This window comes from Rhincodon typus, chromosome 9 (genome assembly GCF_021869965.1).
Source record: "Rhincodon typus isolate 14 chromosome 9, sRhiTyp1.1, whole genome shotgun sequence".
In the NCBI taxonomy this organism is placed as follows: Eukaryota; Metazoa; Chordata; class Chondrichthyes; order Orectolobiformes; family Rhincodontidae; genus Rhincodon; species Rhincodon typus.
The window spans coordinates 15726030-15752245 of NC_063340.1; the positions used below are offsets into that span (position 1 = coordinate 15726030).

General features: G+C 43.0%; 1 protein-coding gene across 1 annotated transcript in view; it reads right to left on the reverse strand.

Annotated features, from left to right (window-relative positions):
* Positions 1 to 2385: 2385 nt before the first annotated feature.
* ccdc170 (coiled-coil domain containing 170) overlaps positions 2386 to 26216 on the reverse strand; it is a 68141-nt gene continuing 44310 nt past the window's right edge. Inside the window, exons 9-13 of the mRNA XM_048601232.1 lie at positions 19895 to 20095; positions 18479 to 18652; positions 15427 to 15669; positions 13426 to 13662; positions 2386 to 4338 (exon numbers count right to left, since the gene is read on the reverse strand). Of these exons, the coding sequence (XP_048457189.1) occupies positions 4060 to 4338; positions 13426 to 13662; positions 15427 to 15669; positions 18479 to 18652; positions 19895 to 20095 (1134 nt within the window). The 3' untranslated portion in view covers positions 2386 to 4059. The remainder of the gene's footprint in view (positions 4339 to 13425; positions 13663 to 15426; positions 15670 to 18478; positions 18653 to 19894; positions 20096 to 26216) is intronic.

A 26216-nucleotide genomic window follows, 5' to 3' on the forward strand; every position in this document is an offset into this window, starting at 1 on the left:
ACATAACTAAATTCTCCACAAAACACGTTTTTAGAACCACAAATTAAAACAATATTTTTCGTACACTTGCAACAACATTCCTACTCTCTTGCACCGATCATTAATACAAATTATCATTTGTTCAGATTGGAAATACCATGTACAACAGCTTTTATTATAATATTAGATGCCAAATACAACAGTAAGTGTACAATTTACAGATTTATTTTGTTATATTCTCTTTCCAACTTGCAAATACAATGCTACTTAATTTACATACAAAATGATTTTAAACAATAAGTAACTTCAGAGTTATGAATCTCCAGTGGATGGATGATATTTGGAGGATGGGTGCTTTGGAGAATGAGGACTATGTCTCCCCATCACCGACCTATGTTCACCGGGCTCTTAGCCCCCATTAGGAATGGTCCTCATATTTTCTTTATGAGTGACTGAAGAGAAAATCATCTTTTACTTCCACCAACAAATTAGCATGTCAATTTCAGATCTACAGAGAAATTATGAAATTAGAGGTTATTGATTGAGCAAGTTGTGAAACAAACAGCCAAATCCATACTTTGGGGAAAGTCTAAAAGTGTCAAATTTCTCAGGCAAACAAATAATGTTTAATGACTGATGGTCACTATTGTCAGATAACAGTCAGTGTATAAGGCAGCGAGATAACAAAGAAACCCAGACAGCAAGGCTCCAAAAGTTCCTTAGGTTTCTCATCCGTTTCCACCAAACATCTGGGAATCAAAGTTAAATTACTGGCACAGGAGTCGATCATTAGAAAGTAACACTGATTTTCCGCCCAGGACTAGAGGTTAAACTTAGTAATGGCACTGCACCAATACCACACACTGGAGGTGTGGTATTGATACTACCCCATAGCCATCCATGTTCTCCATCCGAGACAACAAGGTGCAGGGCTGGATGAACACAGCAGGCCAAGCAGCATCATAGGAGCAGAGAGGCTGACGTTTCGGGCCTAGACCCTTCATCAGAAAAGGGGGAGGGGAAGGGGGTTTTGAAATAAATAGGGAGAGAGTGGGAGGCGGATAGAAGAGGGATACAGGAGAGGATAGGTGGAGAGGAAACAAACAGGTCGAAGAGGCGGGGATGGGGCCAGGAAAGGTGAGTGTAGGTAGGGAGTTAGGAAGGGGATAGGTCAGTCCAGGGAGGACGGACAGGTCAAGGGGGCGGGATGAGGTTGGTCGGTAGGAGATGGAGGTGCGGCTTGAGGTGGGAGGAGGGGATAGGTGGGAGGAAGAACAGGTTAGGGAGGCAGGGACGAGCTGGACTGGTTTTGGGATGCGGTGGGGGGAGGGGAGATTTTGAAACTTGTGAAATCCACATTGATACCATTGGGCTGCAGGGTTCCCAAGCGGAATATGAGTTGCTGTTCCTGCAACCTTTGGGTGGCATCGTTGTGGCACTGCAGGAGGCCCAGGATGGACATGTCATCTGAGGAATGGGAGGGGGAGTTGAAATGGTTCACGACTGGGAGGTGCAGTTGTTTGTTGCGAACCGAGCGTAGTTTCAAAATCTCTCCTCCCCCCACCGCATCCCAAAACCAGTCCAGCTCGTCCCTGCCTCCCTAACCTGTTCTTCCTCCCACCTATCCCCTCCTCCCACCTCAAGCCGCACCTCCATCTCCTACCGACCAACCTCATCCCGCCCCCTTGACCTGTCCGTCCTCCCTGGACTGACCTATCCCCTTCCTAACTCCCTACCTACACTCACCTTTCCTGGCCCCATCCCCGCCTCTTCGACCTGTTTGTTTCCTCTCCACCTATCCTCTCCTCTATCCCTCTTCTATCCGCCTCCCACTCTCTCCCTATTTATTTCGGAACCCCCTTCCCCTCCCCCTTTTCTGATGAAGGGTCTAGGCCCGAAACGTCAGCCTCTCTGCTCCTATGATGCTGCTTGGCCTGCTGTGTTCATCCAGCCCTGCACCTTGTTGTCTCGGATTCTCCAGCATCTGCAGTTCCTACTATCTCATGTTCTCCATCCATTGCTTTATCTCTGAAGTTGACAAAATTCTAGACAGCATCAAACATTCACCACCCAGTGCCACTGTGGCTGCAGAATGCAGTAGCGACAAGGCTTCTACCAACCTCCACCATTGTCCTCCCCTATTATGATTTCCCCTCCAAGAAAGTCAAGGGTAGTAACTGCATGCGACCTCCAAACTCCCCTCCAAGTCATACACCATCCTAATAGTATTGCCTTTCCATTATCAAATAAAATAAAGAAAAAATATTAAAACAACTCACCAAGGGCTCTTGTGATGCGGTGGTAGTGTCCTTCCCCCCCCAAGACCAGGAGGCCCAGGTTCAAGTCATAGAATCATTGAGTTGTACAGCTTGGAAACAGACCCTTCGGTCCAACTCGTCCATGCCGACCAGATATCCTGAATTAATCTAGTCCTACCTGCTCCAGAGGTACGTGATAACATCTCTGAACAAACTGTTTATTTTTTAACCTATTTGTCTAATCAATCTGAATTAGCCAATCATCCGAAATGAAAACAGAAATAATTGGAGAAACTCAGCAGGTCTAGCAGCATTTGTGGAGCAGAAACAGGGTTAATATCGAGTCCAGTGACCCTTATTTCAGAACTGAGAGTAGCTAGAAAAAGGTGGTACTTATGACGAAGACAGGGAGTAAGGTGGGGGTGGAGGCGGGGGGGGAGCGGGGCGAGGAGGAGGAGGAGTGAGTAGTTAATTGGAGACAGAGCCCAGACAGGCAGGAAGACATTAGGTGGACAAAGGGATGGGTGATACTAAACCAGGGAAGGAGTAAAGTTGATTATGGGGACAATAAGGAGGTGAAAATGGGGTGGCTGTGCTTAAGCAGGCCATGTTATGACAAGGCATGGGGTGTGGGGGTAGCCAAAGGACATGGAAAAAGATGTTCTTGCTCTAAAATTACTGAATTTGATATTGCAGGGTCCCCAAGCGGAAAATGAGGTGCTGTTGTTCCAGCTTATGCGGAGCTTCGCTATAGTACTGCAGCAAACCTGAGAGGTGTTGACCAGGGAACATGGTTGTGTTTTAAAGCTGCAGGCAACTGGAAGCTGAGGGTCATTTCTACAGACAGAATGTAGGTGTTCTGCAAAGCAGTCACACAGTCGACCAGCACTCAGGCGAAAGGGAGGGCATTCGAACACAATATGGGGCAAATCTGAAGGCTTTCTCAGGGGTCTGGAACCCCCTAAATTTATTGATGAGGGGCTGCAGTTGTCAGATGCCCTCCACGGCCTTGCCCTACATTCCCTTAGAAATCTCCTCCCACCATTTATGTCGCACAGTTCAATAAACGTCTTATTCTACGACTGGAGGCCATTCATTCACCCACAATGATGGTACCCTCAGGAACTTGCTGCACTCTTCAGTCCAGTCACTTTAATCCTTGCCTGTATTGAGAATGCTCCTCTCTGATTGGACAATACTCGCAGCTTCTTTCTCATTCCTGCTCTACCTCCACCATTTTGCCTCGGACATACTTCTGAGAGTGAGAGTAGTCACTTGGAAACAAAGAAGCGAACACTTGTGCAACACTCTGCACAGCCTCCACACTTCCCAAAGTGCTTCGCTGCTAAACCTTTGAAGTGTGGACACTTATCAGGCAGGAAAATGGAGCATACAGCAAACTCTCAGTGATGGCAATATGAGCATGAGCAATTAATGTTTTCGCAATATTGGATCGAGGTTTAATTTTGGCCAGGAGAGCATAGCAGTTCTTCTTTAAAACAGTACCGAGAATCTTCTACATGCAACTCAGGTCTCAGTTTCAAATGAAAGCTGGCACCACCAACCATGCAGCACTCCCTCAGTACTGCACTGTATGTGTCATCTGAGACCAAATGCTCTTGTTTCTGGAGTGGGACTTAATCCCACATACTTCCGACATGGGTCAGGGGTTACTAACTGAAGCATAGCTGGCCACTTGGGCTCAAGGTTGCAAGATCATCGCAGGAAAGGTGGAGTGCAGAAAGACTGTGATAATTTGAAATAGTCGATCCAAACAGGATCTGGACATTGTTGACTGATGTTCGTCGATTTCTAAAGCTCCTTATGAGCTACTTTTCGGTCTTCGTGCTGGCAAGGCAGGCATTGGCTTGGAGCCTGGATGGTTCAGACTGCCGGCCAACCTTTGCCTGGCCTCGCATCCTGCCACGTAGCCCTGGTGTAGCTTACCCATCGAATTCTCAAGGCACAGCGCCGTCATGGCAGACGTGTGGTGAGCCTGGGCAAGCTTTTCCAGCCGTTTGACTATTTCATAGTCAGGAAGTGCAAGAGCATCAATGTCCAGGCCCAGTATCCGTGAGACAACCTCCCTGAAATCCAACAGCTGAAATAACAAATGTGCAACAGTCTGTTAATCATCCAGTTCAGGAACACATACATTTAAGGGTATAATTTTAAACCAAGACACGACTGAGTGAATCAGGACACAGTTAAACTGCATCAGCCATCCACAGCATATTCCATCTTAGATCACCATCAACTTCTTTCAAAAGAGTCGGGTTAAAAACGTAGAAACAGCAAGAACAACCACTTGCATTTATATAGTGCCTGTCACTGAATCAAATAAACTTACAGCATGGGAAGATTACATTGGGTTCATCTTGCCTGCGCCAGACAAATAAAATGTCTAATATAGTAAAGTGCCTCAGACCGCCTCACAGAAACGTTATCATACACAGTTTGGTACAGAGCCACACAAGGACACTATTAGGAAAGCAGATCAAAGCAGTAGCCTAAAAGGAATGTCTTTACAGGTTTAGGTAGAGCTAGAATGTCAGGAGCTCAGGGAGGGGATTTCAACATTCCAGCCTAGACGACTGGACATACAGTCACAAATGGAATGCACATGGACAAGGGACTTGAGAGTCCTAATTCGAGATTCTCTTAAGGTTAACATGCAGGTTTAGTTGCCAGTTAGGAAAGCAGATGCAATGTCAGCATTCATTTCAGGAGGGCCAGAATACAAGAGCAGAAATGTACTGCTGAAGCTGTATAAGGCTCTGGTAGATCACAATTGGAATATTGTGAGCAGTTTTGGGCCCCATATCTCAAGAAAGATCTAATGGCCTTGGAGGAGGTCCAGAGGACATTTACAAGAATGATCCAGGGATAATGGGCTTGTCATGTGAGGTGTTTTTAAGGAGCGGTGAGGAGTCTGGGTCTGTACTCAATGGAGTTTGAAAGGATAAAAGTGGATCTCAGGAACCTTACAGAATACTGAGAATTTTGAGGTGGACAATAGTTCTCGGCAGGTTGTAGAAGGTCATGCAGATAGGTAGAGACATGGCCATTGGTGGTTCTGAATACAAGGAGGAGGATTTTAAACCTGGCCTTGTCAGACTGGGAGCCAACATCAGTCAAAGAGCATAGAGTGAAAAGGGACTTGTTCAGGGTTACAAAACGGGCCTGAGAATTTTGGATGAGCTGGCATTTACAGGGGCTGGTAAAATGGAGATAGGCCAGCGATTAGAGGTTCTCCTGAGAGAGGGGGGAGGTCAATGAAGATGTGAATATTTCCTAATGAATAGTCAGAATGAAGTAAAGTGACAATGTGGTGTACAAGTGTCATTATGTACTACAAGGCATAGCTGAAATTAGAAATATGTTTCATTTTAGTCTCTCACACATGGGACATGAGTGTTGCTGGCTGGGCCTGCATTTATTGCCCATCCCTAGTCGACCTTGAGAAGGTGGCAGTGAGCTGCCTTCTTGAACTGCTGCAGTCCTTATACTGTAGAAGTATTTTGTCATTGTACCTGAGAAGGATAAGGAGAGAGCTAATGGAGGCATTCAACATAACATACGGTTTGAGAGAGCGGACAGTTAAAGCTTATACCCATTGGTTTGGGAATGATTGACAAGGGGGTTCAAACTCACGGGAGGAATGAAAGGAGATATTATTAGAAATGTTTTCACTCAGAGTTAATCAAACAAGGAGCCCTTTAGTGTAGAGAGGCAAAAGAGAACTTAAGACACACTGGGCATTATAATAAGGCTAAAGTCAGCAACTCCAGTTGAAGAGTTAACACTGGCACAGGGACAATGACCTAAACGGTTCCTTTTTGGGCAATTCTGCAGGTTGATCTTGACTTCAGTAACCACATTAAATGTGAAATGCTCATTGATATGACGAATGGACAGTATTATCAAATATAAAATCAGACCCTGAGTGCCCCCCAGGCCCAACGTGGGAAATGACTGGAATACACAGAGAAAGGGCACAAGTGGCCATTTGATGAAGTGATGAGGGGAATTTGAGACAATTCCCACTGGACATTCAGGACACGGGGGCTGAAAATAATGGTTGGTGGGATAAGTAGGAAGGGAGGTAACAGCTCACACAATAAGACCGTTAGAAATAGGAACAGAACTAGGCCATTCAGTCCCTCAAGCCTTCTCTGCCATTAAATAGGATCATGGCAGATCCAACATTCCTCATGTTGCTTTCCTGCCTTTTCCCCATAACAATCAATTCCTCTACTAATCAAGAATCTAGCCATCTCAACCTTAAACATACAGAAGGACTCTGCCCCCACAGCTCGCTGTGGCAAGGAGTTTCAAAGACTCTCAACCCTCAGAGAAGAAATTCCTCCTCATCTCTGTCTTAAATTGGCACCCCTTGATTCTGAGACTATGCCATTTCTTTCCCATTTCTATTGGGAGTTTTCTACCCCAGTGCTTTTCCAAAATTCACATTTTGAGGATTCAAGAAAAAATGCCTCAAGCTTGCTAAAAACACGACTGATCTGCAAAGAGAAACATCAAGACATATTTAACAACCAGTTGGATGCAGTAAGGACAGCTGAAGCTCATCAGAGCAGTGGGACTGGCAATGATGGCCATTGTGGTTTATGTAGGAATGCTAAACTTAGCATAAGGACTAAGTATTCAAAATATCTGGCACGGACAGAGATTGGGGAGATTATAAAAATGAGCCAATGGGAAGATGAATTAACAGTGAAGCAAAAACAGAAGGACATCTAACTGCAGCAAACATCTCAATACACAAGTTTAGAAAATGTAAGATATTTCATCATTTACACACGACATCCCTCTGTTCTAATTTCTAGCGTACAGTCATTACAGCATAGAAAAAAGCCATTCAGCGCATCTTGGCTGTCTACAGACCCTGAAGTACCACAGGGAACAGCCACGTCTCTCAATGTCACTCAGCACGTTTTAACTGACTGGAAATGGGTTAAGGGTAGAAGCAATGGGGGTGTTCAAAATGGAGGTGGGCTTGGATAGAAAAATAGAAATATTTTACTTGAGGGAAAGTTACTTGCGAGAGAAGGCAGAGAAGGAAGCTGGGAGGTTGTGGCTGGGATGGTGATGGAAGGGAGAAATTAATAGAAATGTCTTTTTTTAAAATGTTGATTGGCTTTGATCTAACTCTTTCTGACTGAAAGAGTGGAAGCAGATGCAATAGGACTTTTCGTACACGTATACGTAAAAAGGGAACATTTACAGGGCCATGGGCAGAAAGAGTGGAGCGGTGTGGAGGCTGAGATTCATTGGACAGCTCCTTTGGAGGGCCAGCACAGGAATGGTGGGCTGTAGGACCTTCTTTGTACTCTCTGATTTTATGAAGTAAATTGAGAAAAGGAGCACGTGGCTACACAGCAGAAATTTAAAAGGAAAGAGAACCCAAAAGAAAGGTTTTAATAAAATTATATAGAATGTGTGAAAAGAGTTTCCCATCCATCTTTATAGCTGAGGTTCAAGGGGCCCAATTGTGGAGTGCGAGAGGTGGAGGCTCCAGGAGAGAAAGAATCAATGACTCAGGCACAAATATTCCAATATCCTGGTCATTAATGTGAAGCACCTAATAATGGGGAGCAGAGTGATGGGGGGGCGCGGGGGCTTTGACCGATTCTCAGTCCCAAGCTCCCACTGGCCACTTATGAGTGGAACTTACAATGGGTGGCTCAATGGTTAGCACGCTGCCTCACAGCGCCAGGGATCCAGATTTGATTCCACCCTCGGGTGACTGTCTGTGGAGTTTGCAAGTCCTCCCCTTGTCCATGTGGGTTTCACCAGGTGCTCTGGTTTCCTCCCACTATCCAAAGATGTGTAGGTTAGGGTAGATTGGCCAGGCTAAATCACCCCATAGTGTCCAGGGATGTGCAGGCCAGGTGGATAAGCTATGGGAAATGCAGGGTTACTGGAAGTGCATCTGGGTGGGATGCTCTTCGGAGGGTTTGAGTGGACTAGATGTGCCAAATGGCCTGCTTCCACACTGTAGGGATTCTACGATTTGGGGCAGGGATGACGGAGAATGATCTTATGGGGATAGGAGGAAGGCTAGGTAACATGACAGTAAGAATGGGCAGTCTTGAATCAGCCAATCCCATGGAAAAACATACTGTCATTTATATAGTGCCTCAGCTCATCACTAACCTCTTCATGGACAATGAGGTATAGGTGATGCGTAGTCACTGTTGTACAATGAAGGAAATTTGGCAGGCAATTTGCTCACAGCAAGCTCTGACAAACAATGAGACAGTGACTAATAATTTATAATGTTGGTTGCTGAATAAATATTGGGGAGGACACTGGGGATAACTCCCTCAGTTTTCTTTAAATTGTACTAGGGAACAGAGGGCAGATGGGATGTTTCTAACTGGTCATCTGCTACAAGGCACATCCTACAGTGCAGCATTCACTCAGCATCCCACTTCTTCAATAACCAGGTGCAAGTTAGAAAGGGGGAAAGCAACAAGAAGCAAATCTTTAAAAATGTAGGAAGCAGCAAGGTCAAATTGCAGAACAAAACATTTTACAATAGTTCTTTTCCTTTGACATCTTGTTTGTTGCAGGCAATAGTGTTATGTGGGCGATATCACACAGTGTGTGAAAGACAAGGTGTATTTTCCAATTAATGAGTACAATTGATTCATGATCTTGCTATTGTGCTGGTGAAGTGAATTGAGGAACGGAAAGAGACTACAAAGGTACAATTAACACTGCCCAAGTTTTCTGCAACTATGAATCTAATTTGAGTGACTCAGCCTTTCTCACGTCATTTTCCCCATGTACAGATGAGTCCTTCCAGATAAAAGATGAAGTCACCATAGACCTCCTGGACCAGAGTGTAAGAGAGATGACTGGTGGTGGTTTAACCTGAGGGTCACCACACCTCAGATAGGGGAGAGGCTGAGGAGGAGAATCTTTCATAGTAATGTCAGCTGGTACAGGAACTGAACCCATGCTGTTGGCATCACACTGCATTGCAAACTGGCCATCCAGCCAACTGAGCTAACCAATCCCTCCCAAAGAACTGGGCTCCCCTCTCTAATCAAACACATATAGGTTCACACACATTCAGTCACTCATGAGCACACACATATATGCACATTGTGATGACCTTTGACCCAGGAGCAGTAGCAGTCAGGAAAATTCATATTGAAAGATGTTTGGCGAATCTCTAATTGTTTTTAAAAATGCTTAAAGAGGTCTTTTAAGAGCTTGATCTTCTGTAGAGGGACAGCTATAATTTGTTGGTTACAAAGAAGACTGGTTTATGTGAGCTGGCAGCTATTGATTTGAGGCCAGCACCTACAAGGAAGTTAAAATTTGGAGAACACACGACAAACAGAATGAGGCGGAGAGATAAAGGAACTAGCAAGTTGAGTTGGAGAGCTAAACAGGTAGAAAGCACATCTTGGACTGCTGCCATTGTTTCATTCATTGCAAAATTATTAAAGGCCCAAAACAGATTGTTCTGTGTAAAGGTAAAGGTAGATCCAGTCTGGTGTAGTTTGCCTCCAACAGTCTCCAAAAATGTTTGTGTTATCCTTTGTAATATAAAAAAAGAACTGGGCATGGATATTGTGGTATTGAAGAATCCAACAGACATTTATGATAACCATTATGTACACATATTACATTCCTCGGGCACTTATGTGGCTGAGGTAATGTTAAGCTGTTCGGTTAAAACAGAGGAGCATGCTTCCAGTAGAGTGTCATGCTTCAAGTGATTTGAGGTAAAATGGAGTATGAGATTGTCATACCATCAAGTTGCATGCTCTGATACAGTGATGATATCATGAGCATGTCTCTTAAAGGTATACTGTCTGAGACTTAACACACATCAGCACAATCGATGGGAGCTAAGAGTTAAGAAGGTTCCAGAAAGAAGTGTGCCATTGTGTAAAAGTTTGCATGGGTTTACATGTTTACATGGACTCTCTGTATTTACTTGGAAGGTGCTGCCTTGAGGGAAAGGGGTTGGAATTCTCCCCAAGGAAGATTGGAGCTCAGAAGAGGAAACTGGTGCCATAAAGTGTGGACACTTTGAAAATCCATCAGGTCCATTGTTGCTGTATTGATTATTCCAAGTATAATTTGTCAACTGTGCAGCCTGTGATTTTGCTGTTAATTTATGTTGATTTTGAGTTGAAGTATAAGTGAGAAACAATGAAACTTGCTCGGTAATTTCTTCATTTGGGGACATGTAGCTCTTGTGGTTTAAACAATCAATAATACACACACACACACACACACACACACACATACACACACACAACCAGACAATAACCTACAACAAGTAGTTCACATTCTGTTAAAGGAATTCACAAGATGCCGTGAGTCAAGCAAAATTGATTCTATAAAACTTCACCTCTCGCACAGAGCCTCGCCAACTGGGAGCACAATTCTAAAGCTTCAGCAGATGAGGGAGGCAATGGCCTACTGGTATTAGTCCTGGACTGTTTGAACCAGAGACCCAGCTAATGTTCTGGGGGCCTGGGTTCAAATCCTGCCACAGCAGATAGTGCAATTTGAATTGGATTAAAAATCTGGGATTAAGAGTCTAATGATGACCATTAGTTAATTGTTGTAAAACCCATCTGGTTCACTAATACCCTTTAGGGAAGGAAACTGCCATTGTAGCCTACATGTAACTCCAGACCCACAACAATGTAGGTGATTCTTAATCACCCTCTGGTTAATGAATGTTGCAATAAAGACCTAACCAGCAACACTCTCATCCCATGGATAAATATATAAAACAAAAGGGGCCTTGTGCTGACCTAGATACACATCGCTGATGTCAAGGCCCTTACCATCAGCAGGAACTTGGGAAACTGTCTCTTCCTCATCCCACCAGGTAACTGTAACTCACAATGAACAGACAGACATTTGAAAGTGGACAGAATGCCTAACAAGATAACTTGAGTGTGAATTAGGAAGTGTTGGAAATTGGGGTTTTGGAAGTTGCTAAAAGTAGGCTGGTGAAATCGGACTCTGTCATGCTTGTTTCTGGATACACAGTCACATCAATTCAATTCAAACTTCTGTGCCAATATTGCATCAGATACACACCTGATGCCATATTGGTTCAAACACAACATTTGGTTTTCTTACACCTTCCTCAAACAATGAGTTGATGGATCAGAAGTTTAACACTGGTTTTAGAATCGGATCTAAGAAATCATTGTCATAATGGGTTTAACCTACTCCCAAATGTCCTCTCTTCTCCTGAGGTTTTCTACCCAGGTTCTTGGCACAGAAAGCCACCCACACTGCCCATCGATTCTGTAAAATAGCACTAAAACATTCATCATCCTGACTATCCGACTTTTTCTCCGCTCCATTGTACAAATCCTCCCTGCTTCTTCTGCTTCATGGTGAACACGTCTAGCATTTTGCAGTGAAACACTCCCTCTTCTGGGCAAATGGAGCAGGAAAACAACCGCATCTACCAACAACACCAGCACGGCAACAGGTCTTCAACGGAAACCAAACACTTTCTTGTAGAACCAGAGTTTAACCATTCTTCAGCATTTCAATGCTGTTGATAATTAACAGGGCATTTTATTTTGTCCTTGCCATTGTAGAGTGTTGCAGAGATACAGTGTGCCGTGCACCCATTGTGTAGCCACCCAACTCATTCTCCATTTTTTAAAAAAATGCCCCCCCTTGAAAAACTCTGTCCTGTGCCAGGAGTATGGACAGGAACACAGGTACAGAAGGAAGCCACTCAACCCCTCATACCTCCTTAACCATTCAACTAGGTTATGGCTGACCTCAATCTCAAATCTGTTTATCCATCCTAGCACTGTATTCCTTAATTCACTTAACCTCCAAAAACTCCATCCAGTTTGGTCTTGCAAAGTTCAGTGTCCCACATAAAGACTATGTCTTTTTATTTTTATATGTTTTTAATTATAAACTGAAATGAGAAAAGGTCTGCTTTAAAATCAAGGATTGCAAAGACTATTCCCTCAGATGAGGGAGAACATGTCCATCCTTGGCCTCCTCCACTGTCAGAGGGAGTCCAAATATAAACTGAAGGAACACCACCTCATATTTCGCCTTGGGAGCTTACAACCCAATGGCCTGAATATTGACTTCACCAGCTTCAAAATCTCTCCTCTCCCAACCTGTCCATCTTCTGACTCACTTATATGCTCCACCCTTCCCACTGACCAGCCACAATAACCGCCTATCTCCATCTCACCCATCCTTCCCCTAGCCCCACCCCCCTTCCTCTATTTATTTCTGGACTCCCCTCACCACCCCCCAACCCTCTGCAGTCCTGATGAAGGGTTTTGGCCCGAAACATTGACTTTCCTGCTCCTCAAATGCTGTCTGATCTGCTGTGCTTTTCCAACTCCACATTCATTGACTCTAGCTTCCAGCATCAGCAATCCTTACTGTCTCCAGGACAGGGTACTGAGTTGGATGATCAGACTGAATAGCAGAGAAGGCTCAAAGAGCTGAATGCCCTCCTCCTGTTCTTATGTTCAATGTTTCTGTGGTTTTATTCTTCTCAGTTCATGGCCTCAGGACATCACAAAGCATTTTACAGCCAGCACAGTATTTTGAAAATTCCAGACACTGCAGGAAGCACAGACAATGTCCCAATAACAAGAGCCTACAAACAGAATGGAATAATGAGCGGGTAGTCTGCAGGTTGAGGCATAGATGTTGACCACAGCTCCAGGAAAACTCTGGCTCTTCTTTGAACAGGGCATGGCATCTTTACACCATGAGAAGGCTTGGAGGAACTTTGGCTTAACATTTCATCCAAAAGACAGCACGTACCGTCAACAATATAGCCCTTCCTTATCACTGCACTGGAATGTCAGCCTACACGAGGTGCTCAAGACACTTTAGTGGGAGTTAACCCATTAGACTTCTGACTCAGAAGCAAATGAGGTACCACTGAGCCATCGTTTACAGCCATTAAACTTTGTAAAAACATCTTAGTGCTTCCATAAATGGAAATATTCCATTTCTCATGTCAAAAACAGAAACAGAAAGTGCTGGGAATACTCAATCAGGTCCGGCAGCATCTGTGGAGAGAGAAACGGAATTAATATTTCAACTCTAATCTGACTCCTCTTTTTATTTCAGATTTCTAGCGCCCATGATATTTTGCTTCGATTTTCGTGAGCATCCCTACCTGTCTCTCTCTTCTGGCCACTTCCTGCAGGGTTTGTTTGAGTGTCTTCAGCTCACTGCCCACAGCTTCCAGAATGTTCCGGGCTCGCTCTTTTTCCTCCTTTGCCTCAAGCTCAGTGAGGTCCAGCTCTGACTTTGTGGTGTTGAGCTTTTCAACGGCTGTCTCCTTCAACTTCTCCAACTTCTTCATAGATTTATTCAACTCATCTATTGTTTTGCTCTGCTCCAGCGTTTTAATCTGCAGGCACATTGGAGGGGAAGGCAATGCTATTGAATGGAATTAAGCACAACTAACTAACTACAGGAATGTAATGCAAATGCTTGTCTGATGTCCCACTATAGAGCTGGGATTGCATTTCAGCATCAACCAACTAATTCAGCCTAGTATTGTAGTGGTTACGCTCCAGGATTAGTAATCCAGGTTCAAAACTTAAAAATATGAATTCAGCTTTAGAAAGCAGGCATCAGTAAAAAGGAACGTGTTGTAAAATGGTTCACAAACGTCCTTTGCAGAAGGAAATTTGCTGTTCATTTCCAGTCAGTATATGTGACTGATATAATTAACTCTTAACTGCCTTCCGAACTGACAAAGAAGCTATACAGTTGTCTCATCACCTTCTCAGGAAAACTGTGGATAGCCAATGCATGTTGGCCAGCCCTGCTGTGTATTTTATCTCTCAGATCTATGCAGAAGATAATACTAGTTTCTATATAAGTACAGTAAACTTTGTATTATCTGGTACCTATGGGACCAAAAGTGTGCTAATTGATCAAATATTCCGGTTGATCAAGAGGTTCCCCATAATCAAAGTAAAAACACTAAGTAATAGAAACAATGTAGAGGATATCCACATCACTTTTATACTTCATAGACAGCATAAATCACTTAAATAATAACGCAACTTTGCCTTAAACAAAACTTACCAGAAGAGAGCCTTGCACCCTCAACTGACTATTTGGATGTTATGGTAGTTGAGGAGAAAATTGAATCCACTGTTGGTATTTTGCTTGGCCATTTGATTGAACAACAAGTATATTTACATTGAAGTAAATAATTTTTTTTAAAACCTAATAATTGGACAGAATAATACAAAAAACTTTGCAGTATTTGAAGTAGGTAATTTTTGCCGGTTTATCAAAAGGGCCAGCTCACTAAGGTGCCGGTTAAAACAAACTTTGTTGCAGTTTATCTGTGGTCATGATACATTTGCATTCTCTTGTAGCCCAGGATTCTGGAAATCAAGCACAGTGAGCATCAGCAATAAACAGGCTCAGATAACCCAACACAGAACAATTAAACATGATCTTGCCAACAGTGTCCATGGACCAAGAATGAAAAATAAAAACAAAAATTGTTTTCCCTTAAACATCAAAACCAGGAATATTTTTCCAAACAGAGATAGTAGGAACTGCAGATGCTGGAGAATCTGAGATAACAAGGTGTAGAGCTGGATGAACACAGCAGGCCAAGCAGCATCAGAGGAGCAGGAAGGCTGACGTTTTGGGCCTAGACCCTTCTTCAGAAATATTTTTCCATATGTCTAGTTATTTACAGCTACTTGATTTGTACAACATATATCAGCAACAAATTCAATTCACTAAACCAATGCTCCCATTGTTTATCTGACTCAGATGAATCAATACAATGAGTACTTAGTGCAACGATGGTACTTTAATTTCCATTCTATCTGGAAGGACAGATCAATAAGGTTACTTTTCATGTTATGATTTGTAATTTCATTTGGTCCTTTCTTTAATATGAAGAGGAACTTGGCTGACTGATACAGAACTAAGCAACATCCACCATCTACAATGGAGGGTCAAACACTGGATCTTCATAAGCAGATAGTCAAATGTAATCCTGTTCAATTGCTGAACTCCAAGTTCACTGATCCTGCAGCAGCCCTCAAAGCTAATGGTAATAGTACCTCCATCAGCAGAATTGAACAGAAGGCAGTAGTGCATGGATCAGTGGCCAGAGTGCTGGGATTCTTGGAATTACCTTAAGCTCCTGAGTGTCAGAGAGTTTTGCTTTCAGATCTAAGCTGGAGGTATGTGCTGCGACAAGTTGCTTCTCAAGGCGTTCCACCTTTTTCTTCAGCTTCCGCACGGTTAAGTTGGCCTCATCTCTCTCCACTGCCAGTGCAGTTTGTGTTTGTTTCTCTGCATCGAGTTGTGCAATCTTTCTCCTCAGCAGGTCCATGTGCAGCTCTTTGCTAACTAACTCGTCTTTCTGGGCTTTAAGCTGGAACAGTAAGCAGAGTCAGTCTCTTGTACCTTCTTAGACTGAAAGCAATCCATTTCTTTAAAATGACAACCTTAGCTCAGTAAGCATGCTTTAGACTTTATGTCAAAAGCCATTCCAGTGACATAAGCATTTAATCCCGGCTGGCATCTGAGTACGTTACTGAGAGAGTGCTGCAGTGTCAGAGATGCCAACATTTGGATAAGACTTTAAGCCCCTCATGTGGCTGTGTGTGTTCCCATTACATTATGATAAGTAGGTGTTCTTCCTGCCCTAGTCAATGTTTATCCCTCAAACAACATCAACTAAGCAGATTATCTAGTCCTGAACTCAATGCTATTGTGGGAGCTTGCTATGCAGAAATTGGTTAAGTTACAAAATAATCGCATTTCAAAAGTACTTCAGCTCTAAAGCACTTTGGGATGCCCTAAAGGTTTTTTTTATTTCTTTAAGACTGAGTAAAAGGAGTTTTCTGTACACCTGTGTTGTTCCTAACATGGGACTGTATGATTCTAAAATGCTGTGGATTCTAACCTCCAGCATCAGTATCCCTTACCTTCATGTGTACAAATATTTAAGAGACCAAGAAAAAAAAAGTCTGAAAAGAGCCTTTGGTGCAAATGATTTTACAAGCCCATAAATTATCATCCTGGGAGACTCTCGGTTACTGTTACTGTGTCTGTGTACAGTTGTAGCTGAGAAGTTTTTCTGTAAGTTTGGGTGTTAAATCTGAATCAACTGGCCATAACAGTAACTTACAACTTCCCATCTCTGTTAAGGTTGATATAAAGGCACAAGAGATGACTTGATATGGAGAGTTGGGAGGAACCAGGTAATATTTTCAATTCAGAATTGTTATGAAGAAGTTGTGTAGACTACTTGTGAATTGGAAGGCTTGTTTTGATGTTTTGGCAACTAGCTTGAATCAGCCAATTGATTTAAACCAAGCACTGAGCAATTGAAAGCCAATTGAATTTAAATCTGATGGTTTTGACAATCTTGGACCAATGCTATTATAAAAAAATTGATATGTCATCCAAGGTATATAAGGAGAGGGTTTTTGAAAATCGGGGTGAGAGCAAACTGCCATCTGAGAAATAAACAGCTAGCTCTCACAGAAATCTCTAAGCTCTCTAAGAAAGCACCATGTTATCCATAAAAGGTACCATGGCACTTCTAGCTAAGAGTCCTCACAGAAGAATTCACAGAGCGAACGTCCTTGACAGCAGGATCCGCAGAAGAAACAAGTTTATGACTGGAGAGACAGTGGAGAAGGCAGAGCATTCCAGAAGACACATTCTGTGTGGAATTTGAGAGACTAAGTTTTAATTTTTTTTCTTATTACTTGGGTCATATAAGTGGGACTTGCGTTTATTGGAACAGCATACCAGAAGAATTTAGTTCAGTTAGGGAATAGTTAGTAGTTAGGGAGGAATTGTTCTGTTTGTTAGCAGTGCTGTTCATTTGTTCACTGATAGGTTAAATAAATAAATTATTACTTGTTGCTTATAAAGTGAATATCAGGGATTTCCTTTCATTTACGCTTTTAACAGATTATACAAGGGGAGGCAAGCTTCTCTGGGTGTTTTGGGTTTAATTATTAGAAGGGAACCTCTATTCCCATCGTAACAAATTGGGGACGTGTGTTTCGGCTTTAATTATCAGAGGGATTTGACCTCCCAGAATGCAAGCAATGAGTGTGTATCAACAAGATTGGTTGCTCAAGGTACTGGGAGTGCAACCACTCTTGGTTGTATGAAGTTATGGTTCCAGTTTACATGCAGAAACTAATTACACATGCTCCTGCCTGGTATGGCTTGGCTGCTAACCACCTGAAAATGTACGTTCTCCTGAACCACACGTCCCAATAGCCCCATCAATCTCCTTCCCAAATCCATCCTGTTATCAGATAGAGACTCATAGAGTCATACAGCACGGAAACAGACCTTTCGGTCCAATCAGTCCATGATAACCATCATCCCAAACTGAACTAGTCCCACCTGCCTGCGCTTGGCCCATTTCCCTCCAAACATTTCTTATTTGTGTACTTACCTAAACGTTCTAACTGTACCCGCATCCACCACTTCCACTGGAAGCTCATTCCACACACAAACCACTCTGTGTAAAAAAAATTGCCCCTCATGTCTTTTATAAAGCTCTCTCCTCTCACCTTAAAAATATACCCATTAGTCTTGAAATCCCCCACCCTAGGGAAAAGACACCTGTCATTCACCTCTTCTATACCCCTCATGATTTTATAAACCTTTATACGATGACCTCTCAACCTCCTATGCTCCAGTGAACAAAGTCCCAGCCTATCCAGCATCTTCTTCTAACTCAAATGCTCCATTCCCAGCAACATCCTGATAAAGCTCTTCTGAACCCTCTCCAGCTTAATAATATCCTTCCTGTAACAGGAAGACCTGAACTGGACATAATACTCCAGAAGAGGCCTTACCAACATTCCGTACAACCTCAACATAACGTCCCAACTCTTATACTCAAAGGTCTGAGCAATGACAGTGAGTATGATAGGATCTATAGATAGGATCGATCAGATAAGATAGATAGGATCAAGGCAGGTGGGTTGTATAGTGTGAGAAAGTAGGTTGTGCTTGGGTGGTGCAGGAGATTAAGTGGCTAAGTGAGACCTCATGAGCTGTTAGAATGTAGAAGAGTCATAGCTGAGGAATTTTCATTAAGTTTTTTTCTTGCTTGTAATGTTACCACTAATATATTACTTGATAGATTTACCATCAGTCAGATTAATCTGACGATAAGAAGAGTTGTAAATCTCCGATCATTCTACCTTTCTCTTCAGGTTGTACAGAACGGTCTTGTTCTCAATAATGGCCTCATTCTCCATTTTAACCAGCTGATCAGCACGAGCAAGAATTGCATCCAGCTGCATATCGAAGCCAATCTCTGCTGTCACCCTCTCCAGTTTCATCTTCTCTGCTATGTCCTCCAAGAACTTCAGATACTTTGTAGAAAATGAATATTTTCAGAGTTACTTTGCATGCATTTTTACTATTTGTTTGCAAACACATTTTAATCTTTCAATGAAGATACGGAAATAATCATATAAATTATCCCCTGTTTAATGCTCACATCATTCCTTGCTGCATATTTAAGTCTGGGTTTCCTTTTGTTACAGTCATGCTTAAACCCAAAACACTACGTCCTCAAACATAGCCGCGTGTCCCAGCATCTTTGCACTTCACCAGATGAGTTCAAGGAACTGAGTCAAGGGGAGGGCACAGGCTTTGTTATTCTATCTTGGCATCCAGTGAAGATAGTGCCTTACTTAGTAGCAGGACTATGAGAAAAATCATAATTTAGCTGGAAATCCAGCTTAGCAAAATACTTGTCAATAGTCTACTCAATGCTCATGCATTTTCCTGAATTCAGAACACTTTTTTTTTAAAATTCATTTGTGGGATGTAGGTGTTACTGGCTGGGCCAGAAGTTGTTGTTCATTTCTCGTTGCTGTTGAGAAGGTGGTGGTGAGCTGCATTCTTGAACTGCTGCAGGCCACATGCTACAGGTAGATCTACAATACCCTTAGGGAGGGAGTTCCAGGATTTTGTTCTGACAACACTAAATGAACAGCAATATATTCCCAAGTCAAGATGGTGAGTGGTTTGGAGGGGATCTTGCAGGTGGTGGTGTTCCTGTGTCTGCCCTTGTCTTTCTAGATGGAAGTAATTGAGGGTTTGGAAGGTGCTATCTAAAGCTGTCTGGTGAATTTCTGCAATGCATCTTGTAGATAGTACACACTGCTGTTACGGAATATGGTGTCTCAAACAGAGAGGAAGCCGAGAGCAGTTTGAGAGCTGCAGCAATCAAACATTGGCATAGCACTTGGCATTCAGTATTAATCCTGGCACCAACATTTGAATTTGTCCACTTTCATTTCCTACAGCTTTAAGAGGCCTTAGCTGAAGCGGGAGAGGAGCTGGTTTATGCTAATTAATGAACTCATGTGGCAGGGAGCTGAGAGTAAACCCGGAGAATTTTGTAACCTTAAATGTCCTGTCCCTTGGGGTTAAAGAGGAGACTTGCTAACACAAAGGATGAAAGAATGCAGGTTGGAGGAAAACTGAAAGAAGAAAGCTCCATTCTGTTGGGGGCAACTGGAACAAGTGTCAAAGTTTTCTGTTTGATGTTATCAAAGCAGTTTGGATGCTGAAACAATGAGAAAACAAACTTTAACCAGCATTACTTTCTGTTTGTCCTGGCTTAAGGTATCACACAGCACGTCTCCAGTTAGCAGGTTTCCCTCCAGGAATCGAACTTTCTCCTGAAGTTCTGATAGCTCTTGCTCTGCCTTGATGCAACGTTGCAGTGCAGTTTGGTGCAGATCCACCTGCTTCTCCAGTTGCTGTGTCAGTTTGGTCACATTCTCTTCCAGCTGTGATACTGTCTGGGAACACATGAGAAGCACAAATTTAAAGCCCACTGTCACCGTTTGGTGCCAATGTCATTTTGATGTGCTACTCAGCACCAAGGGCAAGAAGATTTCAACAACTCTCTAGGGCATGACAGTGAGCTTTTCTCACGTAAAGCTTCAAGGTAAATATTGGAGGAAAATTAAGTCAACAATGCAGCAAAAACTGCGTTACAAACTAATGTTCCAAAAGAGAATTAGATGGAGCTGCTGGCCTACTCTCATTCTATATCTCTTCACCTTAACTAGCCTGTATATGAATTGAGTCTCTCTGGCCTGTCCCACCATACAATGGTTATTCTGTACTCTGAATCCCAGTTACTCACCTTGGTCCACTATCCCATGATACCCTCACCAAGTTAAAAGCTCAGGCTTGGACAATTCAATTGGCCTTGAGTATCTACTGCCCTTTTTGTCTGAGGTATTGCACTCTGACCCCATTCCTAAATGCCCTAACTTTCATTTTAATGTTCCCCTTTGTCTGGATTCCCGCATCCAGATGAAATAGCATCTTGCAACCTATCTATCAAATATCTTCATACAACCAACACCAAAATTTGATGACTGCTGAACACTTTGAACTTAAGGGGATGATAAATTCAAGCCAAGTGTATGCAACCCACCATCATCATTCAACCCTTTAAGTGATGGTACGGTTCTAATGATACAGTTGGATTCCCCTCCATGGTCAGTGTATCTGCCCTGAGTTCAGTACTGCAGCAGGCAAATGATGGGAGCAGCAAATATCAGCGAAGAGAACAGGCTGGTTACTGCATCATCAGAACGGAAGATTGAAGAATAAACAACAAGTTTAGGTGGTGCAAAATTGAAAGAATTAATGCATTAACTGAGACCTTGATTAATGCATGTGCGGATTTCTCTCTTCTCCCTCTGCACTGTTCCTCTATTTTCCCACCTTACAAAAAATGCCTGCTTGTCATTCAATCTTCAATTTTAGGGAACATTTGCCTGCCCTCTGCCCTTTGCCCAGAGAGATGCCGCACACACACAGCATTTTCTGCTTAAGTTTCGAGCCTGCAGATTTATCTTTTCTAAAAATCTGCTTGGAATATTTTTGTGGCATTTACAAGCACTTAAACATTGGCTGAAGTAGGGGTGGTGTCCTGCTAATTACCTACATCTAGGGCACTCCCATTCCATAGTTTTGAATAAATACTGAATAAATAGCTCCCTCCAGACATTACATCACAGTCACAACATAATACTGAAAATGTTTGCATTTCAGTGACTCCATCACTGTTTCTACATGATCATTGTTACCTGATAATTAATAAAGATGTTCCAGTTGATAAGCGTTTGACAGAAGCAGAACATAGTCAAAAGTACAGTCACCCTGCCTGACTCATTTCTTTGTTTGGTCGTTTATTCAGTTACTGGTACTGCTGGGTTGGTTTTAAGAGCCCCACCTATTGAAAAGTTTTATGGATGGACTCAGGATGCGTGTAGATCTGATGTCCCAACCTCCAATCACAGCGGACAAGGCTCTGAGCTTGCATTTGTAAGATCTCCAGGGAGGCTCGCAATGTTCAAATGAGTGGATGCCGTTGAACTGTTGGCCTGAGCTGAAATTGGTCTCTCAAAGGCCGACTGTACCTTGAAAGCTCATCATGCATTTATGAACCATGGTGTATCATTAAGCAAACTGTATAACAAGACTGCTCCTTCCATAGATAAACATGGAGCTCCATAGATTGGCACCAGAGATTAGATACTCAACACCTACTCAGCAGTAAATAGAATTGTACAATAAAACTGGCATTCATAAAGGCCTGGCACCAAGATATTAGTCATACAGTTCCTGAGAAACACTGAACTTCTGCAACTCAGCGAAGTCCAAACCCCTTGCATCATTTGTATCTGCAAACTCAGACTCACAAGGAACCAGGTCCAGGGGAAGGAGGCAGTCTTTAAAGAGATCAGCAACAGGAATGTGGCCACTCAGCTATAGACCCCACATCATTTGCAAAAACCGCAAATAAGTCTTTGATTACCTGTGTCTTTCCAAATCCTCTGTGTAAGGAAGATATAACTGGCAGAAACAGGCAAATGACAACACAAATCAGGAAACAGCAATTGTAACTGACAAGTATTTGATTTCTTGTTTGATTACTTGACAACGCCTTCTTACTATGTTCAATAACAGTTTCAGTCGTAGGCTGCAGCCAGTATGTCCGCTGCGGGCATCAAGATCTCAAAGGGTTGTATAGCAGCCTGAGTCTGATACATACAATGGCTGGCAGTATTATAACAAAGGATGGCAGTTGCAATGCCACTTACCTACTTCACTCACCCAATCAGTAATAGGCACACAGATCTCTTCCCACCCCCCATTAATCTGGGCAGCTTTCCCAGAATGAGGTATGTGATGAACATGCAGCTACTCCTATCTGATTCAACCCCCAGAGCTGAAGTTTCTCATAAAGTCACAGAATCATAGAGTCACCGACTCATACAGCAGGGAAACAGACCCTTCAGTCCAACCAGTCCATGCCGACCATAATCCCAAACTAAACTCGTCCCAGCTACCTGCGCTTGGCCCATATCCCTCCAAACATTTCTTATTCATGTACTTATCCAAATGTTTTTTAAACATTACAACTGTTCCCACTCCCACAACTCTTCTGGAAGTTCATTCTATACATGAACCATTCTTGACAATCCTCTCCAGCTTAATAACATCCTTCCTACAACTGGGCAACTGGAACTGGACACAGAATTCCAGAAGATACCTGGAACTATTCTTGTAAGTCATTTTTGCACCCTCTCTGTTGCATTCTCATCTTTCCAATAGTGGCGTAGAACTGTACACAATCCTCCAGCTGAGGTCTAACAAGTGTCTTGTACAACAACACCTCCCTGCTCTCATAATCTATGCCCCTATTAATAAAGCCGAAAACACTGTATGCTTGACTGTATGCACAGACCTGCTAAGCTTTTCCAGCAACTTCTGTTTTTAAACATGTATGCTTTATTTACTGCTATCTCTCTCTCCTCTTGTACTGCCACCTTCTGTGCACATATTCACCCCGGTCCCTCCACTCCCTTTAGAATTGTATGCACTATTTCATGTTGTCTTTCAGCGTTCTTCCACCCAATGTGTATCACCTCATGCTTCTCTGCATTGAACGTCATCTGCCACCTATCTGCCCACTCCACCAACTTACCAACGTACTTATGGAGCTCCACATACGTCCTCCTCAGAGTTTACAACTCTTCCCAGTTTAGTGTCATTTGTTTCCTGCACACCAAGATCCATATCATTAAGAGATGTCAAGAAAAGCAAGGGTTCCACTACTGACCTCTGGGGAACTCCATTACAAACGTCACTCCAGCCCCAGGAAAACCTTGTCCCATTTTGATGTTTTCTCCAAACTGAGTCAGTAATAAATCCCTCTATCACCTGATTCGTGCCACCAATCAAAAAAAAACTCTTTGTGTCTGTTACTTAGCATATTATAAATTCCCTTCAGAAGAATGCCTCCAATTTTACTCTTTCCTACCGGATAGACTAATTGCATTTGGTGCACGGTATCAATACCATGGAAAATGGCGTGGGATCTTTCACTGAAACAGGCAGATGGGGCCTTAGTCCTACTTCTCAATGGAAATACTGCACACAATGCAGCACTCCCTCGGGGCGGTATTAATGCCAGCCTAGATAACGTGTTCATTTCCTGGGATCCACTCAGAAGGCAGCTCAAAAACCAAAGACAAGTTACACTTACTCTAATCATTTGTTTGCTTTAATAACATCTCTGTTTTGTCCAACCGCCTCTTAATTTTCCCCTACCCTGTTTCTTTTTCCCCTTTACTCCCCTTTGCAATCACTCTCAAATCTTCTCAGTTCAGTTTCCATTGATGTTTAATTGTTATAACTACACCATTCTTGGTCTGTGGTGCTTTCCTTCTAAGGGTATGGGGTGGGCCGTGTAGGACTGATATGAGGAGAAATTTCTTCACTCAGATTGGGGAGCCTGCAGAATTCTCAGCCACAGAAAGTAGTTGAGGCCAAAAGATTTAATGTTTTCAAGAAGGGGTTAGATATAGTTCTTATAGCTAAAGGGAGCAAATGATATGAGGAGAAAGCAGGAGCAGGGTACTAAGTTGGATGATAAGCCGTGATCGTATTGAGAGATGGAGCAGTATTGAGCCGCTCAATGGCCTACTCCTGCTCTTATTTTCGATGATTCTGTGCTTCATCCACACTGTCCCTTTCTCCAGCATTCTCACAGACAGCTGTTTAGCTGTTGTTTCTGTGCAAATTCCAGCGCTTGCCAACTGCTCAGAACCTAAATGTATAGAAGTTCTTGACGAGGTACATGAGTATTGGTCTCCAACTGCTTTGCAGGAACGCCAAATGCCAAAAAGCTTGTTAGCAGCGAAGCCAATGCTGACTTCAAATGGTAGGATACAGTTAGACATCATTTTTCTAATATTAGAGCTAAAAATGAAAAGCCAACTTAGCTCTTCAAATTTGAAAGGTGCACAGTGATGTAACTGAGATGTGTAAAATATATTCACCCATGAGGACACTGCTGGCAGTTTCTGGTCTTTGCCACCTTCACCAGTATGTAGTATTGGGTAAGGGTTTTCTGAGGTACTGCCACCAATCCTCCTTGACTTGGGCCTATCTAACAATCAGGGGAGAGAATACACCACTGTAGAGTATCTACAGGGAGGAAAAGGTCATAGATAACAAGAAGGTTTATTGCACGATAGCAATTAGTACAACCGCATTTGGTCAGGCGTAGCTCCTAAGATTTTAAGGAGCTGATACAGATACATCTGCTCTTCCCAGAAGCTCGAGCACAACTCCTCTCCAACCACACCAACAGAGTTGGTGGAGCCAATGTAGTATGAACATTAACCCCTTCAGGACCATTACCTCACATAACAATAAACAGATTTGCAAGGTGGAGGATGGAATGAAACCAATTCCTTTAGTGGGGGCATCAAGAACAAGGGGCATACCATCCAGATCAGATCCATTTAGGGGTGACGTCCAGACCGGAGTTTTTCAAACCTGAGACTGATAAATTATCATTGGGCATGGACATCAAGGAATATAAAGCAAAGTTAGGCAAATGGAGTTGAGGTACAATTCTGATATGATCTAAATGATTGTCTTCAGGGACAAAAGGCCTACTCCTGTGTGCTTGTTCCCCAACTGTGTGTTACCACTGTTTTGGTGCTACCATTTCAATCAGAAAGTCAAATGTACAAAGGCTTCATATATCCACTTGATATTACACAAACACAAAAATTCTCCTTGCTGTTCTGCTCCTGTCCCAAATCCAGCAGACTGGGTTAAATCCCACACAAAATGTATGGATAATCTAGGAGCGGCAGTCTGATACTTCAAGGGTTGGGAAGGAGTGCCGTGGAGAAGAGAGACATAGAGAGAGAGAAAGAGAGAGAGAGAGAGAGAAAGACAGAGACAGAGAGAGATAGAGAGAGAGAGATACAGGGTGCTTGGGCAATGAACCATACTGATAATTCAGCACAATGTTCAAAGGTTCTAGCTACAATAAAGACTCATACTTCTATCAGAAACTTTCACGACTTCTCAATGTCCCAAACTGTTTCACAATCCATTAGTAGGTTTTTGAAATACAGTCACCGTTGTGATGTATGAAAGGTTGCAGCCATTTGCACAGAGCGAGTTCCCACATGCAGTACTGGGAAAAGGGCCATTTCAGCTCTTTCATTGTTATTGGTTGAGAGGAAAATATTGGTCAGGACACTGAGGGGGAACATTCCATCTTGGCTTTGAATAGATCTTTCACATCCACCCAAGAGGACGGGGTGGATCTCCATTTAACATGGCACCTGAAACCCCAGCACCACACTGAAGTGTTAGCCTAGATGTTCTGGAATGAAGCTCAAACCCACAACATTCTGACTCAGAAGCTAGTGTGATACCATCACCGGGTCCTTCCTATTACCAAGTCTGTTAATACCTTCAGAGATAGTAGGAACTGCAGATGCTGGAGAATCTGAGATAACAAGGTGTAGAGCTGGATGAACACAGCAGGCCAAGCAGCATCAGAGGAGCAGGAAGGCTGACGTTTTGGGC